A 15,834-nucleotide genomic window follows, 5' to 3' on the forward strand; every position below is an offset into this window, starting at 1 on the left:
GTAAATAATTTCAAGAAAATTAGTTCAAAAAGTTGAGGAAAACCTCCCCCAGGGCAACTGATGGATGTTGTTTGTGCCTCATTTACTTTCACAAAATCCTCCAGTAGAAAGGTGCTCTCATGCCCACGGAGAATTCGCTTCGATCAGCACTGAACAAGGACATTTCAGCCTCAGTAAACACTGTACTCACTGTTTCACTGGGGAGATAAAGATAACTGATCATCTGGTGGTTGCCTGCAGCCCAGTCCAGATATGATCACAAGCTCACTTTATGATGACTCAGAAATGGCTTATCTGATGGCTGCAGGCTGCATTGACAGGCTTCACTGGTACTGGCTCACTCTTACTAGAAGCTATGTAGCATCATTTAGCTATATATGACGACCACAAAGCAGATAGCAGAGAGCTCGGTATTAATATCATCAACAACACTGATACCCCTGCCCTGAAACTGAACTAATCACTGACAGGAAAGCTGGCAGATTTATTTTGCCCTGAAGGTAATTTGTCACACTGATGCTTTCTCGTTTACTAACTGACTTAAGCCAGAGCATTATGATACCGCTTTTTGTAGATTTTTTTCAAACATAAGAAAACTCCTTTCAGTTTTTTAAAGGAGTATACATGGAAAGTGCCTCAGTTTCAAGTCTAATTTGGCATTGGTTCCTGCAAGATGTTGCTGGACCATCAGCAGAGCTGGATTCATCCCGTATTATGGATGTATGGAATGTAGTCATCTTTCATTCACATACCCAAATGAATAAACTGTGTAAACTCACAGCAGTTGGGATAATGTACAAGTTGTGTTTAGAAGTGGGGCTAATCACAATGTACTAGTTGACTATTTGTTGATTATAAGGTAGTCTAATTTACCAACAGTAGACTGCAGGTATAAGCCTGCCGATTCTGCTGTGCATTTTAAGAGGCCTTCTCCTACCGCTCTGCTATCTGCATGTTACCTCTTTCAAAATCCTGTTTGTTGCAGGAAACAAGACTTGGATTATTCTGTAAATTAGCTATTTTAATGATAGTGCTTGCCTCCCTTGTTGCTATTTTTCAGGGACACCATTGCTACATCCTGGGCTTAGCACTGTACAAGACAACTGGGATCAGTTTAAAGATATTCAAACAAGAAATGCAAATATAAAATGCCAATGAAAAGCTTTGAAGTAATTACTCATTGACATTGGAATAAAAATATCAATACTGACATTGTCAATTTATAAACATTCACACCCAAGCTGAGGGGGCTTTGTTACAGCAGAAAAATGAAGATTTTTTTCTTTTTTGTTATTCCACAAAGTATACTAGTCCAAACAAATGCCGGAAGGATATACAGCCATGAGCCAAACGACCATATAAAGATCAAGAAAAGAACGGAGACTATTTTATTCGGTGCTGCACCTCAAGATCTGAAGTATACTGGACTACAATTACAGTTGATTCTTGTAGGCCACTTGTTGGATGTGTGAGAAACAGGGAGATGTAAAGACCTGAACAAGGAACTTAAACAAGGATCAAATTGCTTTGACTAGATGGCTGAGGTTCTACGCCTTTCCAAAATGATATGAATTGTGGAGTCTGCAGTGGTGAATACCTGTCAACAGTGATTCAAGGAGGGACAAACCTGGAGCAGTTGACAGGGAATGTGCCGGGATAAGTCTGAACTGTGACAGGTGGAGCTTGCATTTTACAGGATTTAAAGAATTTGCTGTAAAACCTGGTGCCAAATACCAGAGAGCACCTTTAGAGGACGTGGTTAAGTTCAGCCCTGGTTTTGATGGATCTGTTTTGGCCATACACCAAAGACCAACAGCTTTTCTTTTTTTAATATGCGGTGCTTATAATATTTTGGCTCCTCAATGTGGACCAACTTCTTCACAAATATAATGCCTGTTGATTTCATTTTGATGTCTGCTATTCTTCTTCCAGCCAACGCTACTGCATCTGCAACCCTGGGGTGGTGCGACAGTTCAGGAACCCCGACACCATCTTCATCCTGGCCTTCGCCATCATCCTCCTCAACACAGACATGTACAGCCCCAACGTCAAGCCTGAGAGGAAGATGAAACTGGAGGACTTTGTGAAGAACCTTCGGGGTACTTTGTTCTGCCTCCCTGCACCATATCCAGCTGACTGTCAGAAAACCAATATTCTGTTAAGGCGTCACTGTTAAATATTCTCCTCAAATATAGTATTGTGCATGCATTTTGCTTTGATTAATGGCCGTGTCAATAAGGTATTAATTTAGTAAGTCATGGCCAAGAAAGCTTTGTTGGCGAAGCAAAGCACTTTTTAAGTTGCCCTCAACAGATTTTGAGGGTATTAGCAAAGGGCTTTATGGCATGACTAACTAATTTCTCTGCCTATTGGAGTGTCAGTAATTAAAGTACAGTATTGAGTGCAGGAGACATACTTGTCCTCAGAGAGCTGTGAAGGACATTTCTTTGTGCTTTGTGAGATATATGTGCAGCACAGCAGTATGTAAGTAAATTCAGGGGTTCATCGGCTGTCATAAATCTGTGAATTAATCATTAATCCTTTTTTTCTCCCACTCTCTCTTTTCGTCTCATCCTCTGACAGGAGTGGATGATGGGGAGGACATCCCCCGGGAAATGCTGGTAGGGATATATGAACGGATTCGCAAACGAGAGCTCAAGACTAATGAAGACCACGTGTCTCAGGTTCAGAAAGTGGAGAAACTGATTGTTGGAAAGAAGCCGGTGAGTTTGAGTTTGCCCTTGGGCTTCTGCATGCAGAGTGTGACCACTTTTATCTTCCCCTTCATTCAAGAGCTGAACTGAGACCAAACCAAATTACCCAATGCAGCTCTGAGCTGCCGCAGAGAGCACTGGATTATTCGTGGGCAACAAACTCGAAAACAAGCAGAAATGAAACAGCATTCTTTACCTGAATCTTATTTCTTCTCTGTGTGACACATCAATTCTTCAGGGTTGGAGACCTTCATGCTGAAATGAATGTAACATGTCTGCTGCCCTGCAAGCCACAATGCTTTTTTTTGTCATTTTAAAAAGTGCTGGCTGACATGCTCCATGAAAACACCCAATCATTTTGAAGAGACCCAAGCCTTCCCTTTTGTCATTTGATTGCATTTACACACAAATCAGCAGAAGTCTGAAGGATCTTGAGGATGTCAAGATCAGGACTGTGAAGGACACATGGAAGCTAGATTCCTCCTTTTAAATCTGGCCCATATTTCTTGTTGAACATTACTTACAACGCCTTTCCTGTTGTATATCACAAATGTTCCTACCGATCTCTGTAAAAATATCTCTTCCATGTATCTCTCTCTCTTTAGATTGGCTCTTTACACCATGGTCTTGGCTGCGTAAGTATCACTTTTTCACTTACTTACTTCCCAGCGTTGAGAATATTTGAATATATTTTTATGGAAGACCTGTTGACACTGTGGATTGTATCGAGTTACATGTTTGAAGCAACAAGACATTGACTTAGAAATGCCGCTGTATCGTGTGCGCAGGTACTATCTCTACCCCACCGGAGACTCGTCTGTTACTGCAGACTTTTTGAAGTGCCCGACCCCAACAAACTGCAAAAGCTGGGCCTGCACCAAAGGGAGATCTTCCTCTTCAATGACCTGCTAGTGGTACGGCAAATATTTCTCTTCCAGCACACTGAGAACTAAGCTGGGCACCCCAGCGAAAGAATCTAAATAAACAGTATATGCTATGCTTTTTTATAGGTTACAAAAATTTTCCAGAAGAAGAAGAACTCTGTGACGTACAGCTTCCGGCAGTCCTTCTCCCTTTATGGCATGCAAGTGCTGCTCTTCGAGAATCAGTGTAAGTTCCATTTGCGCAGCCATTCATGAAAGATTCAGTAAGGTTGTTTCCACCAAAAGTCCCCAGAACTCTAAATTCAAGAAACTAAAGCTTTCTTCAGCACCTTTTTGATCTGTTTTACCACTGAGATCTAAACCCCTATGAAAGTAGGACAAATTAGGCACCTGACATTTTTAGAAGCAGTTTTACTACATTTTTATGTAATCTTAATAAAATTTTAAGGCTGACCTTTGCATTTTGGGCCCTCATGTTAAGGCCTGGATATCATTCGTTTTGGATTTTCTCTGTAGTTCCATGTTTTTCTGGTAAAATGCAGTGAACAAAGATGAAATATACTGTTAGCAATTGAAGGTACAAATGGTGGCTGAAAACTTGGAAGGTCAGGAAGGTGAAAAGTCCTAAAAGTTCCTCAACCTCAAGTTTTGGAACTACCTAAACTTAAGGTACAACCCCCTGAGCAGGGACTTTTTAAGGGGTAAAACAACCTCCCTGGACCTTAACTCCAACCTTGGCTGCTCCGGTCGATATCCCATTCAGAAAATCCCCAGGGAAGTTTCCTGTGGTGGAAACACAGCTTATAATACCATGTTGTGATGTAAACAAATAGTTTGGGATGAACACTGCTGAGCACATTTGTACTATTTTGGAATGGCCACACAAAAACATCTGCCGTTGTATAGAGAAGCAAGAACAGCAGTCAGTTTTGGAAATGGGACTAAGTATGCACATTAGGGTGATGACTTTTTTACAACCTCATATCCCTGTATCATAATTTGATGAACTTTTATTAAAGATTAGATAAAATCTTACTTTTAAGGTGATTTGATAAAAAAAAAAACCTCACGCACAAAATGATTTTAAAAATTTTAATTATCAGCTTTTTGGCCAGAATTTATCAACTTCAAAACAACTACCAACACTTAGATTATCTTTTAAGGCATTGAATCATTTACTTTTCTATGGTTGGTGCATTTGGTACTGTTTGTGAATGCTTCTTTGGGCTTAACGAATTTAGTCCCATTGATAGTAATAGTGATTTTTTCAAAGTGGTTTGTGCGTGACCTTTTTCAATATTTCAACAGAATAAATGTCATTTTAATCATTAATAGGCAAAAGTTCATTCATTAGTGCTACAGGAAATAATTTTTGAGAAAAAAAGTCAAAAAGTCATCACCCTAATGCACATACATTCATGGTTTTGCTGTTATTTGTACATGCAAAATGTTGACTGTAAAGATGCACACCTACAATTTCTTGTAGACAGGGATGCAAGAGGGAATATCTATAGGTCAACAGGTAGATAAACCCAACACTGTGCTGTGCCCAGCATCTGTACCTCATATCGATTGACTGAACTGATTGAAAGGAACAAAATTTTATACTTACACCAATGTTTACTGTAAGTAAAAAGACACTATGAGGGAGTTCTCTTCTTTTACATGCAAAATGTAACTGAAGTAGTTTGGAAAAATGCGAAAAAAAAACATCTTGCGGATTGTATTTTTTGGAAAATTATGAAGACAGATGCCTTTGTGACGTCAGAAAGCTATGGAAGAACAGTTCTTTAACTATCTAACAAGCTTTTTGTTAGATGTTTACATACATCTTAATGGTTGCAGAAGTTCTGTCAGTTGTTGTATAAAACAGTCCTAATAGCCACAGGCTCCATTCATTTCATTGTTCCTGTATTGTGTATGTTAAAGCATTGTCATCGTCACTTTTCAGATTATCCCAACGGAGTTCGTCTGACCTCAGCCATTCCCGGAGCTGACATCAAAGTCCTCATCAACTTCAATGCACCCAATCCTCAGGACCGCAAAAAGTTCACAGACGATTTGCGAGAATCTATTGCAGAAGTCCAAGAAATGGAGAAGTACCGGATAGAATGTGAGCAGAACAACTATGCTGTTTTTTCTAAATATTGAATTTTCAGTGAATATAAAAGCATACACCTGTCAGCCACACCATTAAATGTTTCATATTGTGCCCCTTTCCAGCAAATTAATGGAAGTCTCATATGTACTTGGAAAGTGTATTTAAATTTTTCAGATCAAAATATTGCAAAAATGGTTCATTTTACCATTATTATGCAACTTTGTTCATGGTTGACATTTTAGAGTTTTGCAAAAGCAGCTCTAGAACGTAAACAAACCTGGTAAACTGAGAGGCAGCTGCTAATTCTGAATGGTTCACCGGGAAGCAGTGGGCAGTGAAATGGCACAGTTAGCAAAAGTGGAGGAATGACAAACGTAAAGGTCCTATTATCTTCACAGCTTTCACTTTACAGTTCCAAGTGTACAACAAGCACAATAGACAATAAAATTGGATTTCCACAACATGGGAACATTACATCCACCTCTCTAACCTCCATCAGGTTTGTTCCGGCGCATCGTGTGGAAAGTCGATTGGATTAGGATCTGGGAAGTTTGGAGGCTAAAAACTGTTTCAGTGTTTTAACAGCCACATAACTGCCAGGACTTAAAGTTTCCCAGCAAAAGACTGCATTATGATAAGATGATCACTGTCATTCCCTGTGTTGTATTATATCACTGCAAACAAATGTATTTATTCATATATTCATGTTGTATATGTCTTCCCTGCACAGCTGAGCTAGAAAAACAGAAGGGCGTGGTGAGACCCAGCATGTCCCAGAGTTCGGGGTTAAAGAAGGATACAGGAAATGGTAACCTGAGCCGAGCGAGTCTAGACGACAGCTACGCCATCGGTGAAGGTCTGAAGAGGAGCGCCCTCAGCAGCTCCTTGCGTGACCTCTCGGATGCAGGTAAAGTCGGGGGTTGTCATAGCAACATAGTGTCATAAGTGTCACCCCTCTGCTAGGCGGAGTAGGTTGTACACCCGAGCTGGATGCTGGCATGATACTACTTGCTCCTTTTGAATGCTTATTGATTTGGAAACTTGGAAGAAGTCGGGTCTCTGCTCCTGTGCGGCTCTGATTTGGGTGGTGGCCACGGCAACTGCCTGCCAACGCAGAGCCTCTGAGCCAGTGAAGCGAGGAGATAGAGATGAGTGTGTTTACTAATGGGCCCAGGTGTAATTTACTAGAGACTATCAACTAATAATCCTGTGTCACCAGTGGGAGGAGAGGCGGCACTATGTAGGTCACTGCGATCAATTTGAGCGTCTTAGCAGTAAGAAGAATTAATGGTACGCCACTGATTCAGGCAGGGTGCAGGGAGCTGCTCTGCACTGGCACACTATGTGACCTAAGATGACTAAAGCAACATTAAATAATGAATGCAGTGTTGTTTTTGTTCAGCACTTTTGATGCTTTTTGAATAAGCTGCAGCCATCAAAAGAGTGGCAGCCTTTATAGAGCCCAACCTATTTTGGATTTTAGAGGCCTTTGCTTCCTTTAGGAGATATTTATGCAGCATTAAAATTACATCTGACTCATGTTAGAACATCCATTTCCTTCAAAGAGAAAGTTAGCAGTTATGGTGAGGGCTGCATCTTTTTGGGGTTTTTTTGTTGCTTTTTTCCGATGAGGCTAGTCTCGGTTTGAGTTTGGAGCCTACATGTTTTTGGTTTAAAAAAAAAAAAAAAATCTGTCGGTAACTGGGAGCATGGAATTTTCTGATATTTTGGCCTCTGATGCTTCAATTTCAATCACTCTTTTTCTAATATGTCTCACCTTGATGCCAGTAAACTGCAGGAGTATCCTTTTAATGCAGCCAGACTACACTTGTTCTCCTAATGGGAAGGTCTCCTGCCAGCAGTGCCTCGGGTTGCTGTGTAGAATCCTTAGGAGATCGAAGGCTGACCTAGTTTTGGAGCTTGTTTCTTCTCCTTCCTCTAGTTGTTATTCTCCTCCCTGTGCCTTACGATCAGTCCTCTGCTTGCTAGTCATGTGCCATCTTAGTGTTAGTATCCTCCCATTCTAGACAGAAGGGATGTGTGCACCTCCACATTTTTAACCAGGCGTTTCTGATCTGTCATGTCACATGTTCTGGGCAGGCAAGCGTGGGAGACGCAGCAGTGCAGGATCACTAGACAGCAATATGGAAGTAAGTAGGACGCAACCGATGCCGAGTGTCCTCCGACTTTATGTTCACTGTGAACACGCAAGTCTGTTTCATTGTTTCTTTGTGGTGTTCTTTTCTGTTTTGGTGGTGTGTGTTTTTTTTCTGAGCACCTCGGTCGCTGTGCATGCATTGGGGTGAACAGGAATGATATCACTGCTGTGGCTGGAACGTTAACCCTTTACATAGCATGACATGATACTCCTGACTCACATTAGGGCCACTCTGTTAACATACGACTCTCACGTCTGAGTCGTCCTCTCTTGCCTAGTGGTTAAGTTGTCCTGAATTTTGCCCTTGGTTTGTTCTCTCTGAGTGGAGCTGCCTGTGCTCTGTCAGCTCCTGCATGCTCACACAGTTTGAAGTCACCGACTCGCACCGCTTCCTTTCACTGACCCCTGACCTTCACCAGAAGTTCCTACCTTTTCCTTTTTTTACTGTCACTCTTACCCACTGCAGGGTCTGATGAACACATTTACTCAGTTTTGAGGTACTTTGCTTGAGTGTTTCCAGTTTCTGCTACTTAAAGGTCCTTCACTCCACTACATTTCAGAAGGAAATATTACACTTTATACTGCATTGCATTCACTTGTATTCACATTAACTTTAGCTATTAGTTACATGGCAATTTCAAGCTAATAAAAATACAATTAATCCACAATATAATACATATTAGCTACAGACTTTACAGATCTACTAGGGATATTACTTTACAGACAGTGCTCAGATTTGTTTTGTGTGTGGCTAACTGACTTAGCTTGAATTGATTATTTGACTCAAGCTTTTTCTTTCTGTGCTAGCTTGAATCTGTCCGAGCTTCCGGACTTTAAAGGAGGCTGGCATTATTATATACTAGGTTTTTCTTATCATCTGCAAATCCCATGAAAAGACACCAAAACCAACAATTTATCTATCATCACTAAGCCCCACCACATTCTGAAATAAGCCCCCAGGAATATTGCTGTGATGTCTAGCAGCAGTTAGCATAGCAGCCAACCAAGTTACTACAGTTCCTCATGGGATGCCCACCCACACATAATCATCAGAGTAGGAGCACACTTCAGTTTTTGATATCTTTTTCTGTGCGTCACAAACCAAGTGAAAACGCTCCTTTAATTACCCAAACTGGATCTATTTGTTTTATTGTTTTACTAGCATTACTAAGTCCAACATGAGCTGTACATTATTTTTATTTTATAGCCAAGAGGAGACCAGCCAGCGAGAGTTTATGTCGCACATGCTCTTTCACTTGTTTTTTTTTGTTTTGTTTTTTTTAATGTGTACACCATTTTAATTCAAATGAATGTGGTTCCATCTCATAATCCGGAATCTGATTTCCCTTAGTCTCACTTACTAAATGTTTAAGCCTGTATTGAGTGTTCATGTGTTGCTATTTTTTAAAATAATCCATTTCAACAGGAAACAATAACAACAATATCTGGCTAGCAACCTATCACACTGAAAATGATAAGATTTGCTGCAGATTTCATGCAATAAGGCCGTCCTGAATATATATTTGTTTGGGGGAATCCATTTTAATAGATGCAAATGTTCCACTAAAACAATTTCAACATCACTATTTTGTAGGAACACTGTAGCTGCATCCTTCACCTAGCTCCACCCAATGCAAGTGTGATTGGTTTAAAGAAATACAAACAAACAAAATGATGAAGAATGAATGATCTGACTATGCAAGACTTAGGTCACCTTATTACATCCATGACCTGAATGTCATTAATTCCTGCTTGAGATGTTAATCTTTAAAGACAGGAAAAAAATGCAGAAATAATCACAGTTTAATTGAACTAGCTAGTAGCTGGCTGGCATTAGCATTAATCAGTTTTTTCTCAAGATGAAGAACAGGGCCTCGGTATCTTTTGGTGTTTGAGAATGTTTTTTTAAATGGCACTCAATACAAACAATAAAGTTTAAAGGTTCTGCCATCAACATCCAGCCAGAGTGAATAAACTAGTTAACAACTTGCATTCCACTTGTGCAATACTAGCTCATTTATAACCTTCACATATTACTAGTGCTACACAAAGATGAACATGTAATGCACGTATAGATTTATACTGTCATTTTTTCAGGCACCGTGGTCATTTATAAGGAATCTATGATATTTCTCTGTCTTTATAGCAGCAAAACAATATTTCATATCCTGCAGATCATAATGCACAGTTACTTCCAAGGGTCGGGCTGCTCTATGAGTTTAGTCAAGCACATTATTAATTCATGAAAACACATGAACACATCGTTAATTTAAGACTCTGGATATTTTAGAATTATCAAGGTTGTCTGTGAGGAGTTCTCTTTGCATGTTGTGCATGGCTCTGAATGATGCGCTTCATTTCTTTTGTTTTGACTGTTTTGCTTTTAACCTGCTAGTCTGTTGCTCTGCTTGGAAAATATGACTGTGAGGTTTGTTTTTGCTGAGTGGAAATTTGTAACCATCAACACACATCAGTGCAGTCAGTGAATCTGAGTTTGAATATACATGTGAAGCTTCAGATTGTACATTACAGGTTCAGAAGCGAAGCTGAATAGGAATTAAAGAGGACACTGCAACCTTGGAAACCGGATATACCAGAGACAGGAACTCATAACAGTATCAGCAGTCAGAGAGAGTCTGTGGACTTAGAAGCTGTTTGTCTGCTCGTGAAAGCACAGATACCTCCGGCTCTGACAGGCTCAGCAAGCTGAGCCTCCAGACCATTTAGAGAGAGTCGACCATGAGATGTTAGCATGGTTAGACAAGCAACGGCAGTGAACTGGAAAAGGAAATGGAGACGCTTTTCCACAAGGCAACACAAGCAATCATGGGAAATTTTGAGATCAGCTGCAGCAGGTCATGCAGCTGGAGCTGTTGTGATAAGAATTCAACAAGGCTGTGCACACTACAGTGTTTCACATCCACAAATACGCCTTTTTGCATGTGTAAAACTTCAATCTTCAGCAACAGCATTTTTATTCCGCTGGTTGTTAAGAAGGTTTCTGTTGTATCTGCTGTGTGTTTCTGTGCTCTGACTCTTTCCTCTCTTGCAGGGGTCCATCATTAGCAGCCCTCATATGCGGCGGAGAACCCCCTCCAGCCGAGACTGCCCGTCCCGCCACAGTGGCCAGTCGCTGCCCAACTCCTCCTCGCTGCTCGGATCTCTGTTTGGCACCAGGCGGGTCAAGTCCCCCAGCCCCACCCCTCTGCACCCCACCCTCATCTCCCACACCCCCCACCCGGCCAACCTGCACCACACGGCCCGCGTGGAGACGGACGCAGGGCCGGGCCCCATGCACCCGCACCACGCTCAGTTCTGCCACATGACCCAGAACCCGCCGCCTTACCACCACCACCACCACTACCACCCGCCGGCCCACCTGCAGCACCCCCCGCACCAGTACCACCCGCCCCCGTCGCACGGCCAGCAGCCGCCCTACCCGCCTCACTCTCACGCACAGCACGGCCACGGCAGCCACCCGGCACACTCCTCCCACCCGGCCCACGGCTCCCACCACCACGGCCCGGCGCCACCGCCCTCCCAGGGCCCCAGCAGCACCAAGCCCAAGCACAGCGGCATCAGTACGGTGGTGTGAGGGGCACACGGGGGCCTCTCCGGGCCCCTCTGACTGAATTTTCATTTTTTCCTCCGAGGCTCTCGGCTGACGAGACGGTCGCACTGTGCATCACTGGTCTGGGGATGAAAAGCTAGATGAGATCCTGTGCCTCCTTCAGCTTTTTGTTTGTTTGTTTGTTTGTTTGTAGCTCAGTGGGGCAATTTATTCAGTTTTTTCTTTTCCGCTTGCTCCTTTCAACACATTTCAGGTCATAATTCACGTCTGCCTGCTCCAGGTGCAGCAGACAAACATTGCAAAAGCATGCACAAAGACCACAACTACTGTTTCTCCTCAGTAAATTAAAGGAACACGATCAAATATCTTGCTTACTAGTATTTTACCGAAGAACTAAATAGTAATCTCGACTTAAATGTCTACAAAGTGATTTTATCTAGTGTGAGGTTAGTGTGGCTGGACAGACACAGTCGGCCTCAGCAGTAGCTGGACGAGTATTTAATGTAGCGGTAGCTCACAGTGCACTGTGATATCTTTGTTAGCAGTGATAAATGTGCCAATTATTGAAGCATTTACTAATTTAGTCACAAAAATTGCTTTATGTATATTGTGCATAGTATTTTGTAAAATAATAATATCAACTGTTATAATTATTATTACCAAACAAATGGCATCAAATAAGACTCAGTATTATACTCACACATAGGAGACATACTTTCACTGTTAAGAAACCAATCAAAGCTTTTATTAGTTAAGTCGATGTAAGCTGGAACACTACTGTAAATGGTTGCCTTTGAGTTAGAACTCCGTTGACGATTGTTGAGGGCTGGTGAACGCCGGCCTGCCCACAGTCTCGTCCACTGTCTTTGGTTCGGAGTCGTCTCTCTTGCTCTGGAAAACGGAAGCCACAGCGAGCTGCTGAGCAAACAGGTTCTTCTGAATGTCCGCCCTTCAGTGCTGGCTGCTAGCCCGCCCTCATTTTATTTTTTTAAACTATTTTTTTAGAGTCCAATAAACAATATGAATATATTTGTCGTACTGCGAACCTGGTTCAGATTCTTCAAGTCTGCGCAGCGGGAAGAGGAGGAGGGGGATTTTTTGGACGTGGAAACTGGAGGAGTCTGTGCAAACTGTGCAGCAGGGAAACAGCAACAGGACTGTCCCAGTGGTGAAGCTCTCAGCTGGCTGAGTGAGCCCCGTCCCTCTTCGGTTGCACCGAGCGTCTCTGGAGCAGCGAGCCATCATGCAGGGCTGTTCACTCCCTCCATCTGACTCTTTTTCCTGGGAGCCACACAGACGCCACAGTACTAAAAATCAGTAATTATCATTCTGTGATGGTGACAGCGCCCTCATGCTTCACTCAACACAAATGGCAGTTTTTATATCAATCATCTTTCTGACATATTATGGGATGGCTGACTGTACCTCCCAGCCAATCCTGTGCACAGTATCTGTGGAGTGGCAGGGGGCTGGTGTGCTGGAGCATATTTTCCGTTGAAAGTGATAGACACAGCACTTGTTCTACTTAGTTGATATCAGTGGCAGAAATTAGTCTGTATCTGCTTAAAGACTCTGAGATGCATTTTTTTTTAACTTGTGCAATATGTATTTACTTTTTTTGTTGTTGTCCAAGAACACTTTGCAATCTGGTGGTTGTTCATTTTGCTTTAGTTCTGTTAGTTTCCCCTTTTTTTTGTCCTTTGTCATTTCTTCCTCAGTGTTTGTGAGTATCCACATGGATTTGGATGGACTGGATCTTCTGCACCGATACAGAATGTCACGGAAAATAATTGCATGTAACAGTGTATTTTGACGAGATTTTCAAGCTATTGTGTATTCCCGACCTATATCAGTGTTATGGTTGACAGTTGTTAAAATGGTAGAATAGTTTTGACTTCTTCAACTACAGCCAACCGAAGTCAACTATGTGTTTGTGTCACTCCAGACGATAACCGAATCTGTATCTTTTCCTGATCTGTATACAGTACAGTAGTTTACTGGATCTTAGTGTACAACCATAGTTCAAGCTGGATCTTATCACAGCTGTAAAGGGGGGAAATGTTCTTTTCCAACACAAATTTCTGTTATCTTTAGAGCCGGCATGACAAAAAGATGTACTCTGTCATCTGAAAATTAAAGTGATAATTGAGTATTTAAACTGGAACTCTCTAATCTTCACATTGTCTCTGTCAGGAGCGAACACATTGCTGTTGTCAAGTGATAAACAGTAGATCAGTATTCTTAAACAATTATGTCCTCAACTTTTCAAATAAACCACCTTTTCAACAGGATTCGTAATTGGATTTATTGATAAAATTAATTGTCTGTTAGTAAACTTTTTTTTAATGCTCCTTATATCAGCAATAACCCACTTAGAAGACAACTTTTGAGTTTTTAAAATAGAGTCAGGGCTGGTGTCCTTATACCTTATATGAGTGGATCCATGTTTTTGTTTGGATTTATGTATGAAGATAAGCAGTGCACCACAGCTGCTGCACCGATGAATGCTAATAAGACATGACAATCTGTCACAGTTTTTGGCAAATGATTATTAACCCTGGCTGATGTCTAAGCTGTTGAGTATCTAAATTGATCAGAAGATGAGATGGATTTGAGTTTCTCGCCACTTCTGTGTAACAATTTCCTGGAAGAAAAATACCACAAAGTGATCCCAACCTGGCAACCCAGTTGTTCCTTTTAATGATTTATGACTGATTTAACTGGCATTATTACTGCATTTATTCACCTTTAATTTTAAGCTGACAATTGCAACATTTACCATTATCTTAACTCTACTAAATGCACTGTAGAGTGCTGTAGAATCTAATATTTGTGATCTGTAAAACATACAACAATCAAAGCATGTAGTTTATGTCAGGAAAGTGCCAATACTGCACTTTAAAATCAGTTTAGTAACCAGTATAGTTGCAAAATTTTTCAGCTCCTCAGGTGACAAATTCTGTCTTTAGACTACATCCTGATTACAAACTAGTTGTTAAGGAATGCAGCGAACAAAAAGCTTCAGTTAGTTTTATTACATCCTGATTACATCAATTCACAACCATCCAGAAGACTGATTTATTGTAAAACCTGTCCAGATTCCATGTGAGGTGCTTTGTTGCATGCCATTGATGCCTATTGTTTCTTTACTTCTTCTCTCTCTCTCTCACTTTTTTTTTTTTAAACTGTTCTATCAAGCAGCATGCTTGACTCGACCCTAAACTTTCAGTGTAGCTTTGATTTCTCTCTGGCTGATGCTTGTTTACATTTATATGAGTTCTGGCCCGCTAGTGTGTCTCTTCATTTTTAAAACTTGTGTCATTCTACTCCGGCATGCATTTCACCTCTATTTCCACTGTACAATATGAAGACGCAGCAGTGTACTGCTGAGTGTAAATAGCAAAAATCCACCTGGGGAAATCTAATGTAGCACGATGAAACGAAGTGGGTTTGAAATTGAGCAAACGTTTTAAAGGATGGGTAGTAAAGAATGAGAAACATATGTAAATAGTCTGTAAACTATTATTATTATTATTATTATTATTATTATTATTATTATTATTATTATTATTATTATTATTATTATTATTATTATTATTATTATTATTATTATTATTATTATTATTATTATTACAACTCATTGTCTGCTGTTACACTGAAGGTGCATTCTTGCTCCCCTCTGATCTTTACATAATCATCAAACTGCTTCTCTCTGCCTCCGACAGGACTGAATTATCATAGGATCTAGAGATGAACAGCCAACTGTTACACGGTTAACACTGCTTCTTATTACCTGAGACGCTCCTGTTTTCTCACAGCCCACTTTTGAAGTCAAATGGAAGGGAGGAGTGCTCTTATTTTATTATGCATTCTGTTTCTAAGTAGACAAAAACCCTATTGATGTAAAACTAGTACTGTGACAATGTTGAGAACGCAAAATAAAACAATATACTGTAAAACCTGAGCTGCCTCTAAGTGTCTGTACGTGTTTATTATTCATCTGGATGACTGGGAAGGTCTAGAAACTGGACCTTCTGTAGGTCGATAGTCACACTAAGTTTGGATTTTTCTGTTTAAAGAGTAAATGGGAAGAAATTTTGGAAACAGCCTGGAAAATGTAGGTGTTTTAGTATTTAAGAGCTAACTTCACTGTAAGAAGGAAATGTTGCTTTTCCACCTAAAAATGGCCAAAGGGTCCCATTCTTTTCCACAAAAGGTTAAGTAGTTCTAGAATTTTAGGACTTGGCAAACTAACCAGAAGTACTTTCCTACTACAGTCCAAGGATCAAACTTTATTATGACTTTAAGGACTTGTCTGCTTATTAAATGTTCATATCCTAAAGTGTTAGGATCAGTCTTTGATCAGCACTAGCCTGTTCTTTCTAAAAGTGCACTAGAATCCTCTT

At 40.8% G+C, this 15,834-nt stretch overlaps 1 protein-coding gene across 8 annotated transcripts in view; it reads left to right on the forward strand.

Moving 5' to 3' along the window:
- Positions 1 to 15,392, forward strand: part of iqsec1b (IQ motif and Sec7 domain ArfGEF 1b) — a 222,139-nt gene extending 206,747 nt beyond the window's left edge. For 7 of the 8 annotated variants that reach the window (XM_023278167.2, XM_023278168.3, XM_055010590.1 and 4 more), the window contains 9 exons: positions 1,933 to 2,099; positions 2,584 to 2,723; positions 3,320 to 3,349; positions 3,503 to 3,628; positions 3,725 to 3,824; positions 5,550 to 5,711; positions 6,430 to 6,606; positions 7,800 to 7,849; positions 10,910 to 15,392. In XM_023278167.2, coding sequence (XP_023133935.2) covers positions 1,933 to 2,099; positions 2,584 to 2,723; positions 3,320 to 3,349; positions 3,503 to 3,628; positions 3,725 to 3,824; positions 5,550 to 5,711; positions 6,430 to 6,606; positions 7,800 to 7,849; positions 10,910 to 11,452 — 1,495 coding nt within the window. In that variant the 3' untranslated portion in view covers positions 11,453 to 15,392. The remainder of the gene's footprint in view (positions 1 to 1,932; positions 2,100 to 2,583; positions 2,724 to 3,319; positions 3,350 to 3,502; positions 3,629 to 3,724; positions 3,825 to 5,549; positions 5,712 to 6,429; positions 6,607 to 7,799; positions 7,850 to 10,909) is intronic. The other variant, XM_023278171.3, reaches the window with a different exon arrangement.
- The last annotated feature ends 442 nt before the right edge of the window (positions 15,393 to 15,834 follow it).

Source organism: Amphiprion ocellaris, chromosome 5, assembly GCF_022539595.1.
Source record: "Amphiprion ocellaris isolate individual 3 ecotype Okinawa chromosome 5, ASM2253959v1, whole genome shotgun sequence".
NCBI classification, from domain to species: domain Eukaryota; kingdom Metazoa; phylum Chordata; class Actinopteri; family Pomacentridae; genus Amphiprion; species Amphiprion ocellaris.